This window comes from Schistocerca cancellata, chromosome 6 (genome assembly GCF_023864275.1).
Source record: "Schistocerca cancellata isolate TAMUIC-IGC-003103 chromosome 6, iqSchCanc2.1, whole genome shotgun sequence".
NCBI classification, from domain to species: Eukaryota; Metazoa; Arthropoda; class Insecta; order Orthoptera; family Acrididae; genus Schistocerca; species Schistocerca cancellata.
The window spans coordinates 288,982,757-289,004,128 of NC_064631.1; the positions used below are offsets into that span (position 1 = coordinate 288,982,757).

The following is a 21,372-nucleotide window of genomic DNA, read 5'->3' on the forward strand; positions in this document are numbered from 1 at the left end:
ACATGTGTTAAACTCAGTTTGTCCTTTTCTCATATAATATCCTGCGAACCGTGGATGAAGGGAAACAAGCAGATTCCATATTCCTAGATCTCCAAAATGTGTTTAACATGGTGCCCCACCGCAGACTGTTAGCAGGCATGAGCATATGGAATAGATTCAAGGCATGGGAGTGGCTCAAAGATTTCTTTAGTAATAGAGCTCAGTATGTTATTCTCATAGGTGAGTGTTCATCAGAGACAAGGATATCATCAAGAGTGCCCTAGGGAAGTGTGTTAGAAATGCTATTATTCTCTATGTACATAAACGATCTGACAGACATGGTGAGCAGCAATCTGTGACTGTTTGCTGATGATGCTGTGATACGGATATTGCCACTTAGTGATTGCAGAGGCTGCAAAATGAGTTAGACAAAATTTCTAGTTGGTGTGATGAATGGCAGCTAGCTCCGAATGTAGAAAAATGTAAATTAATACAGGTTAGTAGGAGAAACAACCAAATAATTTCCAAATACAGCATTAATAGCACATTGCCCTACACAGTCATGTTGATCAAGTATCTGGATGTAATGCTGCAAAGTGATATGAAACATGTGTGTAAGGATTTTGGTAGGGAAAGTGACTGGTTGAGTTCAGTTCATTGGGAGAATTTTAGCAGAGTGTGGGTCATCTGTGAAGGAGACCGCTTACAGAACTGCGTGTGTGTCTGGGATTCCAAAGAGGTCGGATTAACGGAAAACACTGAAGCAATTCAGAGATGGGCTCCTACATTTGTTACCATTAGGTTCGATCAACATGCAAGTATTATGGAGACATCTCAGGAACTCAAATGAGAATCCCTGGAGGGTAGGCGACAACCTTCTCGTGGAACACTATTGAGAAAATTTAAAGAAGAAGCATTTGAAGCTGACTGAAGAATGATTATACTGCCACCGAAGTACATTTCACATAGAAACCACAAAGATAAGACAGGAGAAATTGGGGCACAGGCAGAGGAATACAGTCATTTTTTAGTGAATCAGCAAAGAAAACGACTAATAGGGGTACAGGCTAGCCTCCACCATGCACCATATGGTGGCTTGCGGAGTCTGTATGAAAATGTAGGTGTGAGTGTAATATACGACACAAACAGCAAGAGCCCACAAATGTTTCTCTGGAGTACACCGGAAGTAATTTATATATCTAATGATCACTCTCTCAACTTATGTCACTTTACTTCACTGGTCACTGAAGAAATTTTGCATTGTGGACATTACTGGAAGTGACCATGTACCTCAAGCCAATGGACAGAGGTAGGGTGAAGGCTCTAGTTTTGGCCACTACCCCACTTATGGCCACCTTGATGTCAAAGGTTAATTTTTAAGCTTCTCTGGAATACCAGCCAGTTCTACTATAGATTATTATAAACTTTGTGAAAGGCTCTCTTCATTTGTCTACATAATAATTCTTTTGTCTGTTTTTGTTTGGAGACACCATTTTGTGAAATGATCAGTGTTGCAGAAGCTGGGTTTTGCAGAAGTTTTCTTTAAGCAACACATGATCTGTTTTTTTGTATTTTACATGTTTAAATAAAACATCAGAAGAAACTTAATATGTTCAGAGGTAAGATAAGACATTATATTTTCATTTCTTTTAAGTTTTATATCGCTCAGCCTAAAAACATGTTATCAAAAGTATGTGGCCATTAACAGATTCATATTTAGCCCTGGTTCCGTGTTATGGCCACGCATGTGGCCATAAGTGGAGACATATATGTATCCTGTTTAGGCCACTTCTAAAAACTGATACAAAAACATCAATATTAGTGTTCTGTCCTACATTACACTAGGCTAATTTTATTTAAATAGGCTTATTAAAATATTTTTGGTATTTTTATATCAATATATACCTCATTGTTAGTATTGTCTTGGCATATCATACTAATTTACCTATGCTTGTAAGATACAAAATATGCAATAGGCACTATTCAAATATGCAACATTCTTTAACTAAATCTTTGTGCATTATTTATAGGAAAAATGAGTCAACCAAAGAATAAGAAGTTTCAGTATTCTCCCAGCAAAGTTAAAGATGCTCTAAAGGCTATTGATGAGGGAATGAAGGTTGCTACTGCAAGCAAGTTGTACAAAGTTCCAAGGACAACATTAAGAAACAAAATTTCTGGTGTATCTCCAAAAGAATCTACAGGGCACTGTGGTCCACATTCTGTCTTAGGAGAACAAATTGAAAAAAAAATTGGTGGACTGGGTTTTGGACTGTTCTAGCGTGGGATTTCCAGTTACTAAAGAAAATCTCTGTGCATCTGTGCACAAACTTATTGAGAATGCAGATATGGAAAGTTGTAAGGCTACATTTACTAACAATCGACCTGGAAAAAAGTGGTATTATGGATTTCTTAAGAGGCACAAGGTTCTGTCACAAAAACATGCAGAATATGTCAATAGGTCTAGAGGTTCTGTTACAGAAGAGAAAATAAGAAACTGGTTTCACGAAGTATCCATCACTTTAAATGATATGGATGTGTTAAATGACCCAAATAGAATTTTTAATATGGATGAAACTTCTTTTTTTCTGGCTCCTAAAGGGGAATTAATCATAGGTCCTCGTGGCCATCATGTTTATGAAGAGTCATGTAACTCTGACAAAGATAACGTTACTACATTGTTTGCAGTGAATGCTGCTGGAAAATTTGCTCCTCCCTTAACACTGTTCAAATATGCAAGGATTCCAGCATCATTGGTGAAAGCAGCTCCTCCAAACTGGGGCATTGGAAAAACAGAAAATGGGTGGATGACAGGTGAAAGTTTTTTTGAGTATATAACAAATGTATTTGATCCGTTCTTGAAAGAAGCTGAAATTCCCCGGCCTGTAGTAATATTTTTAGATGGGCACTGCTCTCATTTGACACTTCATTTGAGCCGATATTGTAGGGAAAATCAGATCATTCTAGTTGCTCTCCATCCCAATTCTACACACATCTTGCAACCATTAGATGTAGCTGTCTTTGGACCTATGAAAAAAATGTGGAAGAAGATTGTTCAGAAATGGCGTTTTGAAAATAATGGCACTGAAATTTCAAAATCTGATGTACCTTCTGTTCTGTCACAAATTATTACAGAACCTAAAATGGTGGCAAATATTCGTGCTGGTTTCAGGGCCACTGGTCTGTTTCCATTTAATGTGAACAATGTAGATTACAGCAAGATAGTTGTTCGTAGTATACCAGCCTCAACCACAGTTCTGACAAATGAGGAACTTCAGAGACATTTCTCATACATAGAAAAGCAAATTGATCCTGTCCTTCTAGATGAGTTCAGAGCAACCAAGAGAAGCAATCATGAGTGGGAAGGAAATCAAGAAGCATAATTACTTTTCAAGTTCTGGAGAAAAATAGCTGATGAGGTTGAAATGCATGGTGCTAGTGGTAACACTGATGACATTCTGACAGATAGCATAGCGCCTCCCTCTGAAGATAATCAAACAGAGAATGTTTCACAAAACGCAGACAGACTTAATCAAAATGTTGATAATATTGACATATTTTCAACACGCAATTCAGATATTCCTTCAACACCCACCAACAGTCTTATTCCTGCAGATATATCAACAACCCCCAACAGTATTTCACATAATTCAGTTACTCCAATATCCAACCATAGTCCATCTTCAGTGTGTATCCAAGTGACACCACCAAAATCATTAGCAACAGTTTTTGAAAGTGTCATCACTTGGCCAGAACCTAAACAACGAGGCACAAAGAGAAAGAAAGAACATACACCCACTGTTGTGACTAGTGACAAGTGTGTGGAATATCATGAACTGAAGGAAAAAGAGAAGCAGGAGGAGGAGCAGGAAAAAAGGAAGAGAAAAGCTATGAAGGAATTAAAGTCCAAAGAGCAGCACTTGGCATTCTCACACGTAAAAAAGGGGAAAACAAGAAACAGACAAGAGTTAAGTGATAGGCCAACAAGTTCTTCCGAGGAACGAGAATGGACGGACAATGGAAGCAGTTTCGATGACTATGTAGAAGGAGATGAAGATGAAATACCAGAAAATGTGAAACTATCTTCGAGTGAGAATTTGAAAGTAGGGGACTTTATTTTGGTAAAATTTAGTTTAACAGGAAATAGAAGAACAAGACCTGCAATTTTTAAGTATGTATCTGTAATTTTGAAAGTGCTTTCTGACTCTGAATATGAAATTCAGTGCCTAAAAAGTTCTAATGTTCAGAAAACTTGTTTCGAATACATTGCAAATGATGTTTCGACTATAACGGGTGAAGATATTATAGGGAAACTGCCAGATCCAGTCTTGATGCAATAAGGACGTTCATTAAAAACAAAGTTCCCTGGTTCCATTGATACTCGTGAGAAATAAACTTGTGTGGAAATTGATTTAAGTAATTACTGGGACAATTCTTTGCCTAACGAATTTTTTTTTCTGTTCATTCAGTTTCTGTACCTTTTACCTATTTGATGTATGTTTGTTGTCTGTTGTCTTATATACTTGTATAAAGCAGAAATTACTTTCTGGCACATGGATTGACAATTATTTTAGCCATAGTTTTATAACTTAGAATATTTGTTTTTACATGGTTGTAATGTGTAGATTTGAAGCAATAGATACAATTTTTTTAAGTAATTCGTATACTTTCTTCCTATACTAAAAATGTGGTGTATCTCGAATTGCCCTTAATGTGGCCATAACTGGGGCCTCGACCCTATCTTTGAATTGCATGCATTCGCAAGTCACAGCTTATAAGAACATGGTGTACATGGCAGCAATGAAAAATAGGGTTCCACCTGCCGGCTTTGACCTGTGACACAAGCAACCTGACTAACATCTCTGCTGTCCAACATTCACACAAAGGATTATAAACTCCACAAAAATAGGAAGTTTGAGGGGGGCGGGGGGAGGACATTCTTGTTATTAACGCCCTCAAACATTCTAAAAATTGTAATTAAGAGTATGGAATTCACAGTGTAGATAGAAAAGGTCATAATACAACTGGTTGCTTCACAAACAGAGTGACACGTTAAATATAACCTAGACATCGAGCAACTCTACAACCAATTCAACACAATATTCATTTTAAAAATTTTCTTGTTGCCAGAACACATTCACTGATTGTGGCAACTCACAGCCAAACAATCACCAACCAACTTCACGCAGACTATGTTGCAGATTAGTCCATCACCCCAAACTCCATTTAATAAAATAAGGACACATATCTAAAAATAGTGCCAAATGTTGTGTCACTGGTCATAGCAGTATGGTCATACTGCAGTCCTCAAGGCAATTCTTTTGGAAAGGACAAGTACAAGTAACAGGATTTTTTTAAACTTTCTGAAATTCTACTTCAGAACGAAATATGATTGCTGAAGAAATGGATATATCATAAATGAAGAGTAGCAGCTGGCATTACACAAGTATTATTTGCTGAGGGATCTTCTATTGTAGTATGGAGTAAAGTCAATGTTGAGAAAGATGACATGAATGTTACAACACAAACAGATAACTATTGCTGACATAAATGTGCAAATGAGACAGCAAAATAAATCATATATATTTTAAACAAATATATAAATTTATGCTGAGAAAAAGCTTTTATTTATTTCAGGAAGGTAAAACTATGATGAAGATATTGATAATATATCAATATCAACAAAGGGACAATTCGTCTATGTTATGGGCTCAGGAGTATGACCTCTGCTCTTACAATCATTTAAGCTTATTTCTCACACATTCTCGTCTTATATTTGACTTCCCAACTGCTGTCTTTAAAATTTATATTTCCAATGCTGGTTTCCAACTCTCCTCTGTGAATGGCTTGCCATCTTCCACCTTATTCCAATCCTTTATATTTCCACTGAAGTAGGTTCCAAATGTATACCCTTTCTAATACTTGCCCCACTTCCACCAACTCTTTTCTCTTTCTTTGTCTGATAACTGATACTAGGTTCAGAATAACTGCTGTATCTTGTAACTGTTACAAACCTGACAACTTGTTAAAGCTTTGTACAAAGATTTCTCAGATAAATGAAGCAATTAATACTGCTTTGTCAACCACAACCAAACTGCCACCTTCCAATGTAACTAAAACATTGGGGCACACTACAGATCAGTCTGTCACAATCCACTTTCCAAAAACTGATACAGACACAAAACCAATATTGCCAGTGTGTTGTTTAAGCACGTATGACATCATACACCAAACCATCATCATTAAATTACAGGACAAAGTCAACACATGGTATCGTTAGGGTCAGCTTATCAGATATTTCCTTCTATGTATGTTAATTTATAGTTTCATCCTCTAGGTCACATAATAAAAAGACAAAAATAATGATGAATGTAGTGAATCAGACTCTCCGCTGCCATCATGCAACTGCAAAATAACTTTTGGTTATTCTACAACCTTACATAATTAATTACAATCACAAGAGAAAAGAGCTCCTATTTCAGAGATCAAGGTTTTTGAAATGTTTTAGCTGTTCATGTTGTGTGGCTGGCACTGTAATGTATGAGAATTCATATCTTCGAGTCTTCACCTGGCAATTGTCATGGGTTGACGCAACTAAAAGAAAAACAATAAAACTGGCAATAAGATCTAACTGTGGTCTTCTAATAGCACACTCACCGAAGAATAAATATTTTAACAGTTATTTGAAAGATAAATTGAACATTCTGATTACATAAGATGAGTACCTGATCACATGGAAACCTTGTGTGGAGTATCTGCAGGTATATTTGCCCTGTGACAGTAATGTGCAAACTAACTTTATCAGTTGTTTTGTATACAGTAATAGATCATATTGAAATTATCGATCATCATGTGAAAATTGCAAAAAGTGGTCTCATATTTGTACAGTCTTTAATAACAGTAACAACCCCGAGTATAATAAGGTGACAATCCAATAAACAAATCTGTCTTGTACAAATAACAGCCAGGAAGCCGTGAAACTGAGGCGAAATACGGCACAATTGGAAATATTACTTTTATATTCCTTGAAAACTTTAGTTTTAATGTAACTCTGGTAGGTTTATGTACATCTATTTCAAATAATATAATTTATTATTATAGACACTAATCACACTGCCACGATTGGAAGTTCAAGCACTGAATCCTACAATTTGTCTTTTGGGAAACAAAAACAGTGTTACTATAGTCAATTGTTATTACGATATTACACATTATTAGTACCTATCTTTAGTGCTAAATTCCAGTGTTCACAGTATTTTACAATTTGTTTTTATGTTCCAATACCATTTAACGTTATTTTGATTTGACAGTACCTCACTTTCTGTCGATAACACTAAAGGTCGCGTTAACAGCTGATTGTTAACATATACATGCACTCATTCAATACCTGTCAGCCAAATAAAGTTATGTTTCAGTGTGAAGGTGTTGTTATTAAGCATGACGATATGTAAACATCTTCTTCTTATCCTTCATAGATTATCATTTGTTTTGGTCCTACGCTGGTACTTGGTTTGACATTAAGTTACTTGCGGAAGGTTGGTCACACTGGCAGTGAAAGGCATCTTGAAAACATTGGCAAGTGTTGTGTGCAGTAGAGTGCTAGGTTCGCTCGTTATGTGAATTTGGTGAATGAAGTGGATATCCTCCGAAAATGCAGAGAAGTGGTAAGACTCCACCAAAGTCTAAGATGTATTATTAGCGTTTCTAATCTCTTTATTGGTATTTTAAGCGGCATTTAAAGGAAACAAGCTTTTGCTATATCTCAGGTGTCTCATGTGGCGCCAAAACTTGCGAGTTAAAATGTTGTCCGTTTGTTTTGCCGACTGCTTGCATCTGTTTCGAGCAAGATAATTTGTTGTAAGACCTCGGTGCAACAAAAATTATGTTGTTGAATTTAGTTAGGGTTTATATTAACCGATTCAGCATCGTTATTCAATAATGATAGGAACTTTCTGCAACGGGAGGTTTTTTTTTCAGTCGCTAAGGAAACATTTCCCAAATTAAATTCCAAAATAGATACCCGTCCGTAACCCAGAGTGAGATATGGCAAACTGATTTTAATTATATACAGTAAAAACTTGCCATTCATTACCTGTATCACACTGATACGAGCGAACTTTGAGGAAAATGTGTTTGATAGTTTTCGGTGAGTATTGTATTTAGTAATAATAAGCGATCGACTACATTAAAATTCATGAAAAAGAATGTGAGCTGTTCATTTGTTTATAATAACGTCGTATTATTGTGACCTCCCTGTAATCGTGTCACGAACGTTTCTAGATTGATAGTTGCGCGTACGAGGTGAATTCATTCGAAATGCGTACTATACGATAGTTAGCGAAGCATGAAATTTTCGGATTAAGGATACCGCATATTTTCAATATAAAAAATTGTTTTCATTTCATCAGTTTTGTTTATATACCGGTACCGAATGTAAACAATGTACTCTATACTCCGTACATACTAATTATACTCCCCTCATATATCCCGAGTGTCTCCATGACTTGCGGCTGGTAATAGTTTTGCAATTGTACTGCAGCTCAGTTAACATGATGAACTAATTTCCGTTGCGCCGTCGGATTAAAACTTAAGTTTGTCATTGTCGTGTTGCTGTCAGAAAACATTCCGTCACAGGCGTGCTGATGCACATCAGTTGCTCGCTATGGTAACGCAGGAGTGCGTGCGACATTAGTAAACACAAATCTTGGTACCTGGGGAAAGTTTGGTAATAGATATTCCCGTGAACTGTCGCCAGTATCTGTTCTGCCGTTTTTTCTTCGATTTGCTACATGTTACGTATATCGATGGTAGCTTTCAGATTTTTTGCAATATATGCTGCAACAAAGATACACGGCAGGAAATCACACGTTGTCTGGTATATATGTTGCCGTTATTCTTGTTGTTTTTGATTCTGACCGTTCTTTCGGGTGCTACAGCACATTCTGTAGGGTAACTGTCTTAAGAGTGGTGTTTGACTAATATAAAACTCATATAGAATTTTGTTTTGAGCGACGACGTGTTGCCTGCGTTGCTTGGCCCATGTGTGCCATGCCACTTGCACAAATCAAAATACACGCGCATTTCGCGCGAAAACCTCACTTAGCTCGGACTTCGATGACAGCAGCTCGAATCGGAACGTAGCCAACACAGTTTAAAATCATTTAGATTCCCTGGAGGTATGTTTCCAGTCACATAAAAGCGATCGGTGTCCAGGAACGGCAAAGTCACGCAGGCGAGATAACATAGATAAAACGGAAATAATACCATTCCGCAGTGCTCGAATTGTAACGTGTTCAGAGCTCGGGACACAAATTTAGACTTCTTAAATCTTTATTTCATCGCTTTTCCGAGCATTTAAAAAGTGAGAATTTCTTCTGGTAAAAAATAAAGTTCTGTCTACCACACCTCATAAGTCAGCGGTTCTGATTTTTTTTCGTCAGAGGTACCACAACGGAGTACTGGTGCGTACCGTCACAAATCAAACAGTGCCATCCGAATAATGCGTTACATTACGTAAGCATTTAATTGCAACATCAATTGCCAGTTAGTAAATACAAAAGTCTTAAATTTCGATATTTGGTCAGTATTTGTTCTCATAAATCAGGCTTAACGTGTCAGTTTTGCCCGTCCAACTCCAGCCAGGGATTCTCATCGGGAAAAAATGCAAGTTCTCTAACTGCTTGTAAATTTTTCATCTATACTGCGTTCGGCGAAGTAGGGATTGATGTAGAACGGAGGTAATGAGAGAAGGTGGTGGGGAACAGAAGTATAATAAATTTAACGGAATACTCTGGAAAGAAAAGGCTAGTATGAAATTTTTGACGTTCTACGTAGTAAATAGACCTCTTTTATATCAATGAAGATCGAGCAACGAGGCACGGTGGATAAGACGACCGGATTCACGTTTCCATCCGGTATATATGGTTACGATTCTTGTCATTTGTGTCGAATACTTGTGTTGATTTGTAACGACACGACCGTTGTATACCATTGTACGGTATATATCCAGTAGAATTACCTTTTCGTCTCTGAGAACCTCGACGTTGACGCAGCAGGTTTAAAAAGGAAAGAAAGAATGGATGTAATAAGGCAGTGGAATTTGCTATTTCAGTCATTAACCATGAGCGTGATTTGTCATCCATTTGGTTTGGTGCATACCTGACGCTTGCCAGATATTTTCTTCATTTCAGCATAACTTCCTTATCCCACGTCAACACTTCGCTGCATAACGTCTAGCCCGGGGGGATTCCATCCTTTCGCCATCCCTTCAAATACTGTTTTCAGTAACGACTTGTATAGTAACATGAACCTGACGATTCTGTCTTTGATTCATTATGTTCTGTATTGGTCATTTTTTCTGTTGATTCGGTGGAGTTCGTAATACCTTACTCTATCAGGACACGTGATTCTCAACAATCTCCTCTGACACCACTCTTCGAAGGCTTCTGATCATTCACTTCTGTCTTCTCAACTGTCCATGTTTCCTACCTATACAAAGCTACGATACAAATCGGAAAATCATTCTGGTCTCAGACTGCATATTTCTGGATTTTAGCTGTTGTTTTATTTTATAGTTATTCTGCCTTGTGAAAACATTGCAATTTTGTTGTTATTACATCATCCTCTTAAGCTATTCTGCTTCCGAACTAGCAAAATTCGCCCACATCTTCAAGAGCCTCTAGAAGAAATTTAACATTTAGCTGCGTATTATGTCCACCCGCTAAGCACGCTATTACCTTCGTTTTCTTTTTGTTTTAGGCACACTATCACCTTCGTGTCTTTTTTATGTTAGACTCATAACCGTCAGCAGTCGCTCTATATCATGAAACAACGGACTCACTGTTCACTTTGGGCGAGCATGTAACGTCATAAGCGAGCCGTATCATGCTGATTTTCTGCACATGACTGACAGCTTTCACCGCAGTATACTTATTCACTTCTTTCATTACCGTTTCAATATACAAATTGAATACAAACTGCGAGAACAAGCAATCCTGCTGAAATTGCGTCTACTGTACCCCAACTGCGCCTAAAACCAAACTAGTCCTCTCCTCACCAACTATCAGTTTCCCAGTGCGTTCCCCGATAAAGTAGTTTTGTACAATAGAATTGTGGAAACGTAGTGCATACTTCCGTTATGGACTGCAACCTTGTTCTTCAATCTTAGTCTTCTGAAAAATTACATTTCGATGCTAATCGTTGCTGAATATGACAGAGCGCCGGAAAACTTAAGTGCCGCGCGGTTTGAGGCGTCATGTCACGGAATGCGCGGCCCCTCCCGCCGGAGGTTCGAGTCCTCCCTCGGGCCTGTGTGTGTGTGTGTGTGTGTGTGTGTGTGTGTGTGTGTGTGTGTGTGTCTGTGTCTGTGTGTGTAAGCAGTTTGGTCCCTTAGGAATTCACACACATTTGAACATTTGAAGACCTAAGTCCAAATAAGGCTCCCGGATTAGATGTCATTCCAGCAGAATTACCGAGATCGAAAGACAGCTTTGGCAGTACACGTGATGTGCAAGATACGAAGTTGCCGGAATAATCTCAGACTTCAAGACTAAAGTAATAATGACAGTTCCAAAGAAGCAGGTGCTGACAGGTGTGAATATTACTGAACTATCAATACAAATAAGTCGTGTTTCCAAAATACTGACACGAATTATTTACAGAGTAGTGGAAAAACTGGTAGAAGCCGACTTCGGGGAAATGGGGTCGGGTTCCGGAGAAATTTAGGAACACGCGAGTCGATAATGGCCCTGTGACTTAATTTGGAAAATATGGTAAGGAAAAGCAAATCTTTTACGAGGACGATTTGCTACGTGATCCTCTAGCTTTTTCATTCTATCGGAAAAATAGGTTCTGTCAAACTCTGCAAACCACTCGTTGACTCCAACCATCAGTTCATTTGATGGAAAATTTTTTCCCAGGAAGCCAAAGTTTCATATTAGGGAACAGGAAGAAGTCACGTGGGGCTAAGTCTCATGAATACGGTGGATGAGGAAATAATTCAACATCCAGTTCATGCACTTTCGCCGTTGTTATCGCTGATATGGGAGCTAGTGCATTATCCTGATGAAAGAGCACTTTCTAGCATGCCATCCTGATTCTCTTTTCAGCCAGCGCGGGTTTCAAACGCTCCAACAAGGAAATATAATAGGGACCAGTTGTGGTTCTGCCTTTCTCCAAGTCATCTATGAAGATTACTCGTTGGGAATCCCAAAAATCAATGGCCATCACCTTACCAACTGACAAAATGGTCTTTGCCTCCTTCGGTGCACTTTCACTAGCCTTCGTCCATTGTTTTGACTTCCTTATTGACTCTGATGGGTAATGATGGACCTAGGTTTCACCAACAGTCACAAAACGGCGCAAAAAATCTTGCAGATTGCGGTTATACATCGCCAGACACAGTGTTGAAATGTTGTGCCGGACACGTTTTTGGTCGACTATGAGCAATCGCGGCACCCACCTCGCACACAGTTTCTTCATAGCCAATTCTGCGTGAAGGATGTTGTGCACTCGCTCAGTTGAGATCCCTACAGTCTCAGCAGTCTCACGAATTTTTATTCGGCTGTCTTGTATTATCATATCATGGATTTTGTCAATGGTTTCCTTTGTAGTGACCTCAACTGGACCGCCGGGGCGCGTTTCGTTCTCGGTGCGTGTCCGACCGTGTTGAAATTTATTAATCCAGAAGTAAATGGTCTTCAGCGATGGTGCAGAGTCCACGTGAACTTTATCCAATTCTGTTTCGATTTGTGCGGCGGTCCAAAACTTCAATAGCAGCACGGAAATCGGGTTTCCCCGTCTTCAATCGCAGTCGACACATTCAGACGGCTATCAACTATGAACTGGACGCTGTATGTTGTTGAAATTTTTATACGATCCTTGAAGTACTCAAGTTTACCAACCGTGAAGGCGAAACAAAAGTGTTCTTCCCTTTCATGGAAGTTTAGCGGACTTACCAACCACCCTCGTATAGCATTTTGCACACTTAGAGAAAGCTTTTGGCTGTGTTGTCTGGGCTACACTCTTTTTAAATCCTGAAGATAGCAGGGATAAAATGCAGGGAACGAAGATTATTTGCAACTTGTACAGGGACCAGACTGCAAATACATACTTCGAAGAACGTGAAAGGGGAGACGTAGCTGAGACAAGTGGGGTTGTAGCCTATCCCCCCAATGTTATTCAGCTTGTACACTGAGTAAGCACTGAAGGAAACCAAGGAGAGTAATTTGGAAATGGAATTAAAGTGTAAGGAGAGGGTCAAAATTTGTAGAGGAAGATGGGGCTTTAATACTAAAGGCAGGTTCAAGTAGACGTAGGCTGCAGTAGTTACGTAGAGAGAATGACTAGGGACAGGAAACTTATGATAATACGAATTTAGCGATTTTTAGTGAAACAACGGGATATTGCGAAATTTGTTGCTTTTCCGTACAAACGTTATAAATCAGAGGACGGCAGTTCACTATTATTCGTAACTGATAGTTATTGAATGTTAAAATGACATTTTGGCTTCTAACCTCCTCAAGGCTGAGGTTTGTGTATAATCTTAAACTTAACGTTTATTTCGGGCGTAACGAACTTTCATGTGACGGCTAAAGTAGCACCGAAAGTAGCAAAAACTAACACCAAGCTTGGCACAAGAAGTAACACCAAACATGTCAAGAATATCATGGAATTTGCCAAAAAAATAGGTAGAAAACACGAAGTTTCGCAAAAAATAACACCGAATATTTCAAAAAGATACCAAATTTGGCAAAAGAAAATTACGCCTATTTTGGCAGAAAAATAATTTGGCAAAAGTATTAACTAATCTGAAAAAATAAGAACGAATCAGGCAAAATAGAACACCGATTTTGACAAAAAGTAACACCAAATTTGGCTATAAAATCGATTGTTTCCTGTCCCTAATGACGCGACTTGCACAGATCGTACTAGCGTGGAGAGGTACACCAAACCAGTCATTGGACTGAAGACAACTACAAAAACAATATATAAAAATTATAAAAATTAATGACAGCATGTACAGGTGACTGCACTGTTACCCAAACCATATTCCAACAATCAGAGCTGTTGTGCCTCTGCTACAGCAGTGGAGGCGAGGAAGTGGTAGTGTCACAGGAATGATGCCCGCAACAGGCCCACATGGGCCAAGGCCCTGGTCATTGCCCAAAACACGAAGGTCCAGACTCGTAGGCGACCTCATCAAGTGCCTGTTGCGTGTGTACTGACCCTCATAACTTAATCTCGCCACTTAACAGCAAGGCATGCTCCTCTGTGGAAGGTCCTCGAATCTGAGCATGCCTGCAGCTGCGCACTCGAGGCTTCCAGTGGAACAGCGAGCGTAGCAAGATATCTCATTGACACTTGTTATTCTTCTCTGTTCACCCTCGCATTTTAAGAGAAACTAATTTGCTGAAATTTGTCATAAGCCGTATTTCCTGGAAGCGTCTTACACTGTTATCTTCAGGCCAAAGACTGGTATGATATAGCTCTCCACAGTGGTCCATTCTGTGCAAGCAAGCATCGTCATCTCTGTATAACTATTGCCACTACCGTTGACATGTACCTGCTTACTGTAGTCAACCCTTTGTTTCCCTCGACAGTTTTCACCCCCACACACTTACCTTAATTATCAAACTGATGATTCCTTAAGGACGACTCAGGATGTAACCTATCACCCGGTCCCTTCTTTTACACTACTGGCCATTAAAATTGCTACACCAAGATGAAATGCAGATGATAAACGGGTATTCATCGGACAAATATATTATACTAGAACTGACATGTGATTACATTTTCACGCAATTAGGGTGCATAGATCCTGAGAAACCAGTACCCGGAACAACCAACTCTGGCCGTAATAACGGCCTTGATACGCCTGGATTTTGAGTCAAATAGAGCTTGGATGGCGTGTATAGGTACAGCTGCTCATGCACCTTCATCACGATACCATAGTTCAGCAAGAGTAGTGACTGGCGTATTGTGACGAGCCAGTTGCTCGGCCACCATTGTCCAGACGTTTTCCACTGGTGAGAGATCTGGGGGAATGTGCTAGCCAGGGCAGCAGTCGAACATTTTCTGTATCCAGAAAGGCCCGTACAGGACCTGCAACAAGCTGTCGTTCATTATCCTGCTGAAATGTAGGGTTTCGCAGGGATCGAATGAAGGGTACAGCCGCGGGTCGTAGCACATCTGAAATGTAACGTCCACTGTTCAAAATGCCGTCAATGCGAACGACAGGTGACCGAGACGTGTAACCAATGGCACCCCATACCATCACGCCGGGTGATACGTCAGTATGGCGATGACGAATACACGCTTCCAATGTCAGTTCACCGCGATGTCGCCAAACACGGATGCGACCATCATGATGCTGTAAACAGAACCCGGATTCATCCGAAAAAATGACGTTTTGCCATTCGTGTACCCAGGTTCGTCGTTGAGTACACCATCGCAGGCGCTCCTGTCTGTGATGCAGCGTCAAGGGTAACCGCAGCCATGGCCTCCGAGCTGATAGTCCGTGCTGTAGCAAACGTCGTCGAACTGCGTGCAGATGGTTGTCGTCTTGCAAACGTCCCCATATGTTGACTCAGGGGATCTAGACGTGGCTGCACGATCCGTTAGAGCCATGCGGATAAGACGCCTGTCATCTCGACTGCTAGTGATACGAGGCCGTTGCGATCCAGCACGGCGTTCCGTATTACCCTCCCGAACCCACCGATTCCATATTCTGCTAACAGTCATTGGACCTCGACCAACGCGAGCAACAATGTCGCAATACGACAAACCGCAATCACGATAGGCTACAATCCGACCTTTATCAAAGTCGGAAACGTGATGGTATGCATTTCTCCTCCTTACACGAGGCATCACAACGACGTTTCACCAGGCAACGCCGTCAACTGCTGTTTGTGTATGAGAAATCGGTTGGAAACTTTCCTCATGTCAGCACGTTGTAGGTGTCGCCACCGGCGCCAACCTTGTGTGAATGCTCTGAAAAGCTGATAATTTGCATATCACAGCATCTTCTTCCTGTCGGTTGAATTTCGCGTCTGTAGCACGTCATCTTCGTGGTGTAGCAATTTTAATGGCCAGTAGTGTAGTTACGTTGTGGGATAAATTTCTTTCCTTATCAGTTGGATCTAGTACCTCTTCATTAGTTACCCGATCTTCCCATCTAATCTTCAGGAGTCTTCTATAGCACCAAATTTCAGTATCTTCTATCCCTTTCGGTGTGAACTGTTTATCAGCCACGTTCCGCCTACGTATAAGGCTACACTCCAGTTACCTGCACAAAAAGACTTTGTAAAATTTATTTTCGGTGCTAATTTCCTTCTCTTTCATGAACTATTTTCTTGCTACTGCCCTTCGTATTATACATCCTCTCTATTTCGGCCATTATCAGTCACTTTGCTGTCCAAATAATGTGGTATATTGTAGCAAGTCTAATTCTTGAGGAGGTCGAGCAGATACTTCCGGGTGGTTATAGTTAAAGTGCACCTACTCACGGAGGTCCAGTGTGGGCTGTAATTATCGTATGGCAGAGAAAGTTGGTAGTTATTCTAGTACATTACTGCGGAATAGATTTACGATGGAAAAAACGTTCCAATTTTGGCAACCAGGTGCAAATCTGGCGCTGTAAATGCAAGAAAGACATGTAGAAATATTTCCATATGTAACCAGGGTGGCGATTCATCTGGAAAACCTGAAATTATTAGGGAATTACATTTTACCTAGCCGGCCCATGTGGCCGAGCGGTTCTAGGCACTTCAGGCCGGAAACGCGCTGCTGCTACGGTCGCAGGTTCGAATCCTGCCTCGGGCATGGATGTGTGTGATGTCCTTAGGTTAGTTGGCGGCTTTAAGTAATTCTAAGTCTAGGGGACTGATGACCTCAGATGTTTTGGGTCCCATAGTGCGTAGAGCCATTTGAACCATTTTGAACATTTTACCTGAAAAATCAGAAAAATCTCAGGGAATTCTGAGTTTTAATCTAGCTTTGAAATGTAATTTTATTGAGTTTTATAAATCATAAATTTTAAATTATTTAATATTTCAAAGTGTGTTAATTATCGATATCTAAAAACAATGGTTAACCTACTGCTTACGGCTGATAGCGCAACTGAGAGAAAAGAAAAGTGATTGTTGTGGTCAGAAAATGTGTGAAATGCTTGTAGGGATGTTACAGGGCAGGTTGTACTGAGACATAAATGTTAAGAAAGAAATTCGATACGTTGCTCCGTTTCCGAGTTATTTAGCATAGAATTTAGCCAATCGGGGCGTCGCGCGCTCGCATTCAAGCGGCCTGCCAGGGGCGGTGTTGCCCAACGAGTGCTTTGTCTCGTTAGCTGAAACTAGAATTTACGCGCGCGACGATCTGATGGGATAACTTCAATGCTAAATAACTCGGAAACGGCGCAATGTATCGAATTTATTTCTTAACATTTATGTCTCAGTACAACCTGCCCTGTAACATCCCTACAAGCATTTCACACATTTTCTGACCACTCTGTATATATATTTTCCAAGTTTGAGTGGCCACCCTGGTAATGGATTAGGAACGGGACGTTGGTAAAAAAGGTCACCCAATCACTTACACAATATCCGCAGTTGCGATTATGGACAACCATCAGCTTTATAATGGAATGACAATGAAAATTTGTGGCAGACCGGGACTCGAACTCGTATTTCCCGCTTATTGCGATTGCTCTCCTTACCATTTGGCTATCCGAGCACAACTCAGGGCCAGAGTCAAACTTTCATATGTCGTCAACCATGTTCTACAACCTATAGTCGTACATCCATTATGTATGTTCCCGAACAGAGTAGTCGCGTGCCCGGTGTCTGCCGATAAATATGATATTGCAGTACCTGTGTTGTTCCGAATTACGATGCAATGCATGCTTGCATCTTAATTCGGAATAACACGAGGATTGCAATATAATACTTACACAATTTGTTCAATATGGAAACCGGAGACGCCGACTATATGTATGTGTAAAACATGTGATAAACAATTGCTCGCAGCAACTCTGGTGGAATGTGAGCAACGCTTTCTGTGTACTGGCCTTCGCATACGGTAGAAAGCGAACGTGTCCCCCGTAAACGTGTTCTTTTAGGTAACACAAAGCCAAAGGTTACATGAATTCAGATCAGGTGATCTTGCTGGCCATGCATCTGGAAAACCTCTGGAGAAAACACGCTCGTCCAAGCTTGCGTTAAGCAGATCTTTCAGTGGAAGAGCGGCGTGAGGTACTGCCCCATAGTGCATGAAAGCAGCGGTTCCCACACAGCTGCACTCTTCCAAAGCAGGAATCAAATGCTGTAAAAGGACGTCTCGATAACGCACAGATGTCACGGTGCACCTGAGAAGTCCTCTGGGTGTATTGTCTTCAAAGAAGAACGGACCAGACCAACTCAGTCACAAATGGCGAGTACACTGGCTCGCCGTGCACAACTACGAGGTGCATTCAAGTTCTAAGGCCTCCGATTTTTTTTCTCCGGACTGGAAAGAGATAGAAACATGCGCATTGTTTTAAAATGAGGCCGCGTTCATTGTCAATACGTCCCAGAGATGGCAGCACCGTACGGCAGATGGAATTTTACCGCCAGCGGCGAGAATGAGAACTGTTTTAAATACTTAAAATGGCGACGTTTTCCTTACTTGAACAGCGTGTAATCATTCGTTTTCTGAATTTGCGTGGTGTGAAACCAATTGAAATTCATCTACAGTTGAAGGAGCCATGTGGTGATGGAGTTATGGATGTGTCGAAAGTGCGTTCGTGGGTGCAACAGTTTAATGAAGGCAGAACATCGTGTGACAACAAACCGAAACAACCTCAGGCTCGCACAAGCCGGTCTGCCGACATGATCGAGAAAGTGGAGAGAATTGTTTTGGGGGATCGCCGAATGACTGTTGAACAGATCGCCTCTAGACTTGGCATTTCTGTGGGTTCTGTGCACACAATCCTGCATGACAACCTGAAAATGCGAAAAGTGTCATCCAGGTGGGTGCCACGAATGCTGACGGACGACCACATGGCTGCCCGTGTGGCATGTTGCCAAGCAATGTTGACGCGCAACGACAGCATGAATGGGACTTTCTTTTCGTCAGTTGTGACAATGGATGAGACGTGGATGCCATTTTTCAATCCAGAAACAAAGCGCCAGTCAGCTCAATGGAAGCAAACAGATTCACCGCCACGAAAAAAATTTCGGGTAACCGCCAGTGCTGAAAAAATGCTGGTGTCCATGTTCTGGTTATTTGACGCAAGGTTTTAGAGTTGAATGTATCTTAAATTGTAGCAGTAACGCACTTCCCCTCCCCCACCCTTCACCCCTATCGTCGATCCTTTAAAGAATCGAACTCCCGTACGTAAAACGTCATACCTCGCGAACTATGTGTCGTTCAATGATATAATCGTGTAGGTACATTCGCTGATGTATGTGGATGCTGCCTGCAAAATGTGTTGCGAACAGAGTAGAGTTGGTAGTACGGAAGAAATAAATCGAACTATCATGCCTGGCGCTTGAGCTTCACTGCATGAACAGCGAAAATGTATAGGTGTTAAAATTGTTTTTCTTTAATTAATTTTATGCGTGTGTCTGAGGGGGGCGGGGGGGGGGGGGATATCAGCGAGAAGTTATGTGGAAAATTTGTTGGAAGTAGCCAAGTGCTCTCATTCTCAAATACTGAATGAATGTATTCAGGATAATTTGCGCGTTGTGAGTTACACTGCCGCAAGGCATGAGCACAGTTTCCAACTTTAATACTTGTTTTACTGTGTTAAACTTTTAACATAAGGTTATACCTTTTAATGAGTAGATTTTGGCAGCATTTTAAATTAGGTCTATGTTTATATGAGATACTGAAGATCAAATTTTTGTTGCCTCTTGTAGCCTTTAGATAAGCAACATGCAACTGAAACTGTGCATCGGTTAGCTGTTTAGTTATGCAGATCAGCTGTCCACTAAAAAACTCAGCCGAAGAAGTCCATACAAAATACCCAGACCTGCGTCTTTTACGATTATAAGGGGATGCGCACAGTATCAAAAGTAAAACTTTTTTGTATTAAATTTTCGTGGTGTGGGTCATTCAGAGGTGCGGCCACCTACGCTAAATCCTACATAGCGTGTGCTTACGCGCGTCCTTGATCAGAGAGGGTATCGTAGAAATGGTCAACAAACGACAGTAGAAGTCGTTATACGGGAGACGCAAAGAGCCTCAGTCACAAAATTCCGAGAGTACACGTCCCAAAACTGGTGCACAAATGTTCGGGCTCCAACAAACACCGCACAGTAAAGACGAATGTAGAATTAGAAAAATTCTATCCCGTACACAGGCAGAGCCGGACCAAGGTGATCCTATACCCCTGCCAGAATTGCCAAAGCTGCCCCCTCCCCCACGAAACTCTCAGGATTTTGTTCTATGCGGATTAAGCAAATTTTATTACTTTGTAAGTAGATTTAATGAAACTGAAGCATAGCGAACCGACAGTCCATGAAATTCGATACAAGACGACTTTCTATTCTTTAGCACGTTCCAGAGTATCTTCCGCTTTAGAGTGATAACAAAATACCTAATAAATAAGTACAGCCTATTTTCTGTGGTCTTGTAACACCAGATGCTTGAGCGACACAGCCGATGACCAGATTTGTTTACACGAGCATTCAACTTCGAGAACAGCTGTCAATAGCCATAATGACTAAGAACGCTCGTAAAGTTATTAGCTGAAATAACTCCAAAGTTGAATATGAGCGACTCGTTCAGATAGTTGCTGTGTGAACCAAGCGCACTGTTGCTATACAAGACGTAATTTTAGCGATAGGAGTGTGTTCAGTAGTAGTTTCTTTATTATGCCATGCAGTGTACGTAAATGGAGGCGTAATGAAACAATAAGTTATACCTTAATACAGATAGGCTCACTGTAGGTTCTTCTTTTGGTCCCTTGTCACTGTTGTGAGAAAGTAAGTAAAAAACACACAGTGTGCAGCTTTGTTTGCGTGTATTACGACGCTCCTTATCTCGCATCCAGGCAAGCCCCCTACAAGTCATTTTAAATTTGCGACAGAGGAGAGGGTCCTGTGTGCTGTAGGTTCAAGGGTGACCTCCAGAACTTTTGTTCTGTTTTCGTGTTCACTGTCATGCGTGTCACTGAAGCAACGCGACGATGAAATGTAGGTTGTGTAATACGCTGACTGTCAGCTAAATTACTACATGAGATTGTTTAGTGGCTCGTTGGTAAATGAAACTACAGATTTTAAATTCAGGATTCAGTCCTCAGTCGGTTCTAAGACTTTGTCAGTAATCGTTCTTCACCTCCGACGAAGATATCTATGTGTGAAAAATACAGGGTGTTTCAGTAAGATTCATCTATTTTCACGAGACTACTCTACA

General features: G+C 40.5%; 1 protein-coding gene across 1 annotated transcript; it reads left to right on the top strand.

The window, feature by feature from the left end:
• Nucleotides 1–2,327: 2,327 nt before the first annotated feature.
• LOC126088295 (uncharacterized) lies at nucleotides 2,328–3,362 on the top strand. The gene has a single exon (XM_049906425.1). It carries the CDS (start codon nucleotides 2,328–2,330, stop codon nucleotides 3,360–3,362), a length of 1,035 nt encoding a protein of 344 aa, XP_049762382.1.
• Nucleotides 3,363–21,372: the final 18,010 nt, after the last annotated feature.

Bases quoted from the DNA above. Each gene is read 5' to 3' on its own strand.
- LOC126088295 (XM_049906425.1), top strand. From the start codon at position 2,328: ATGGAAAGTTGTAAGGCTACATTTACTAACAATCGACCTGGAAAAAAG.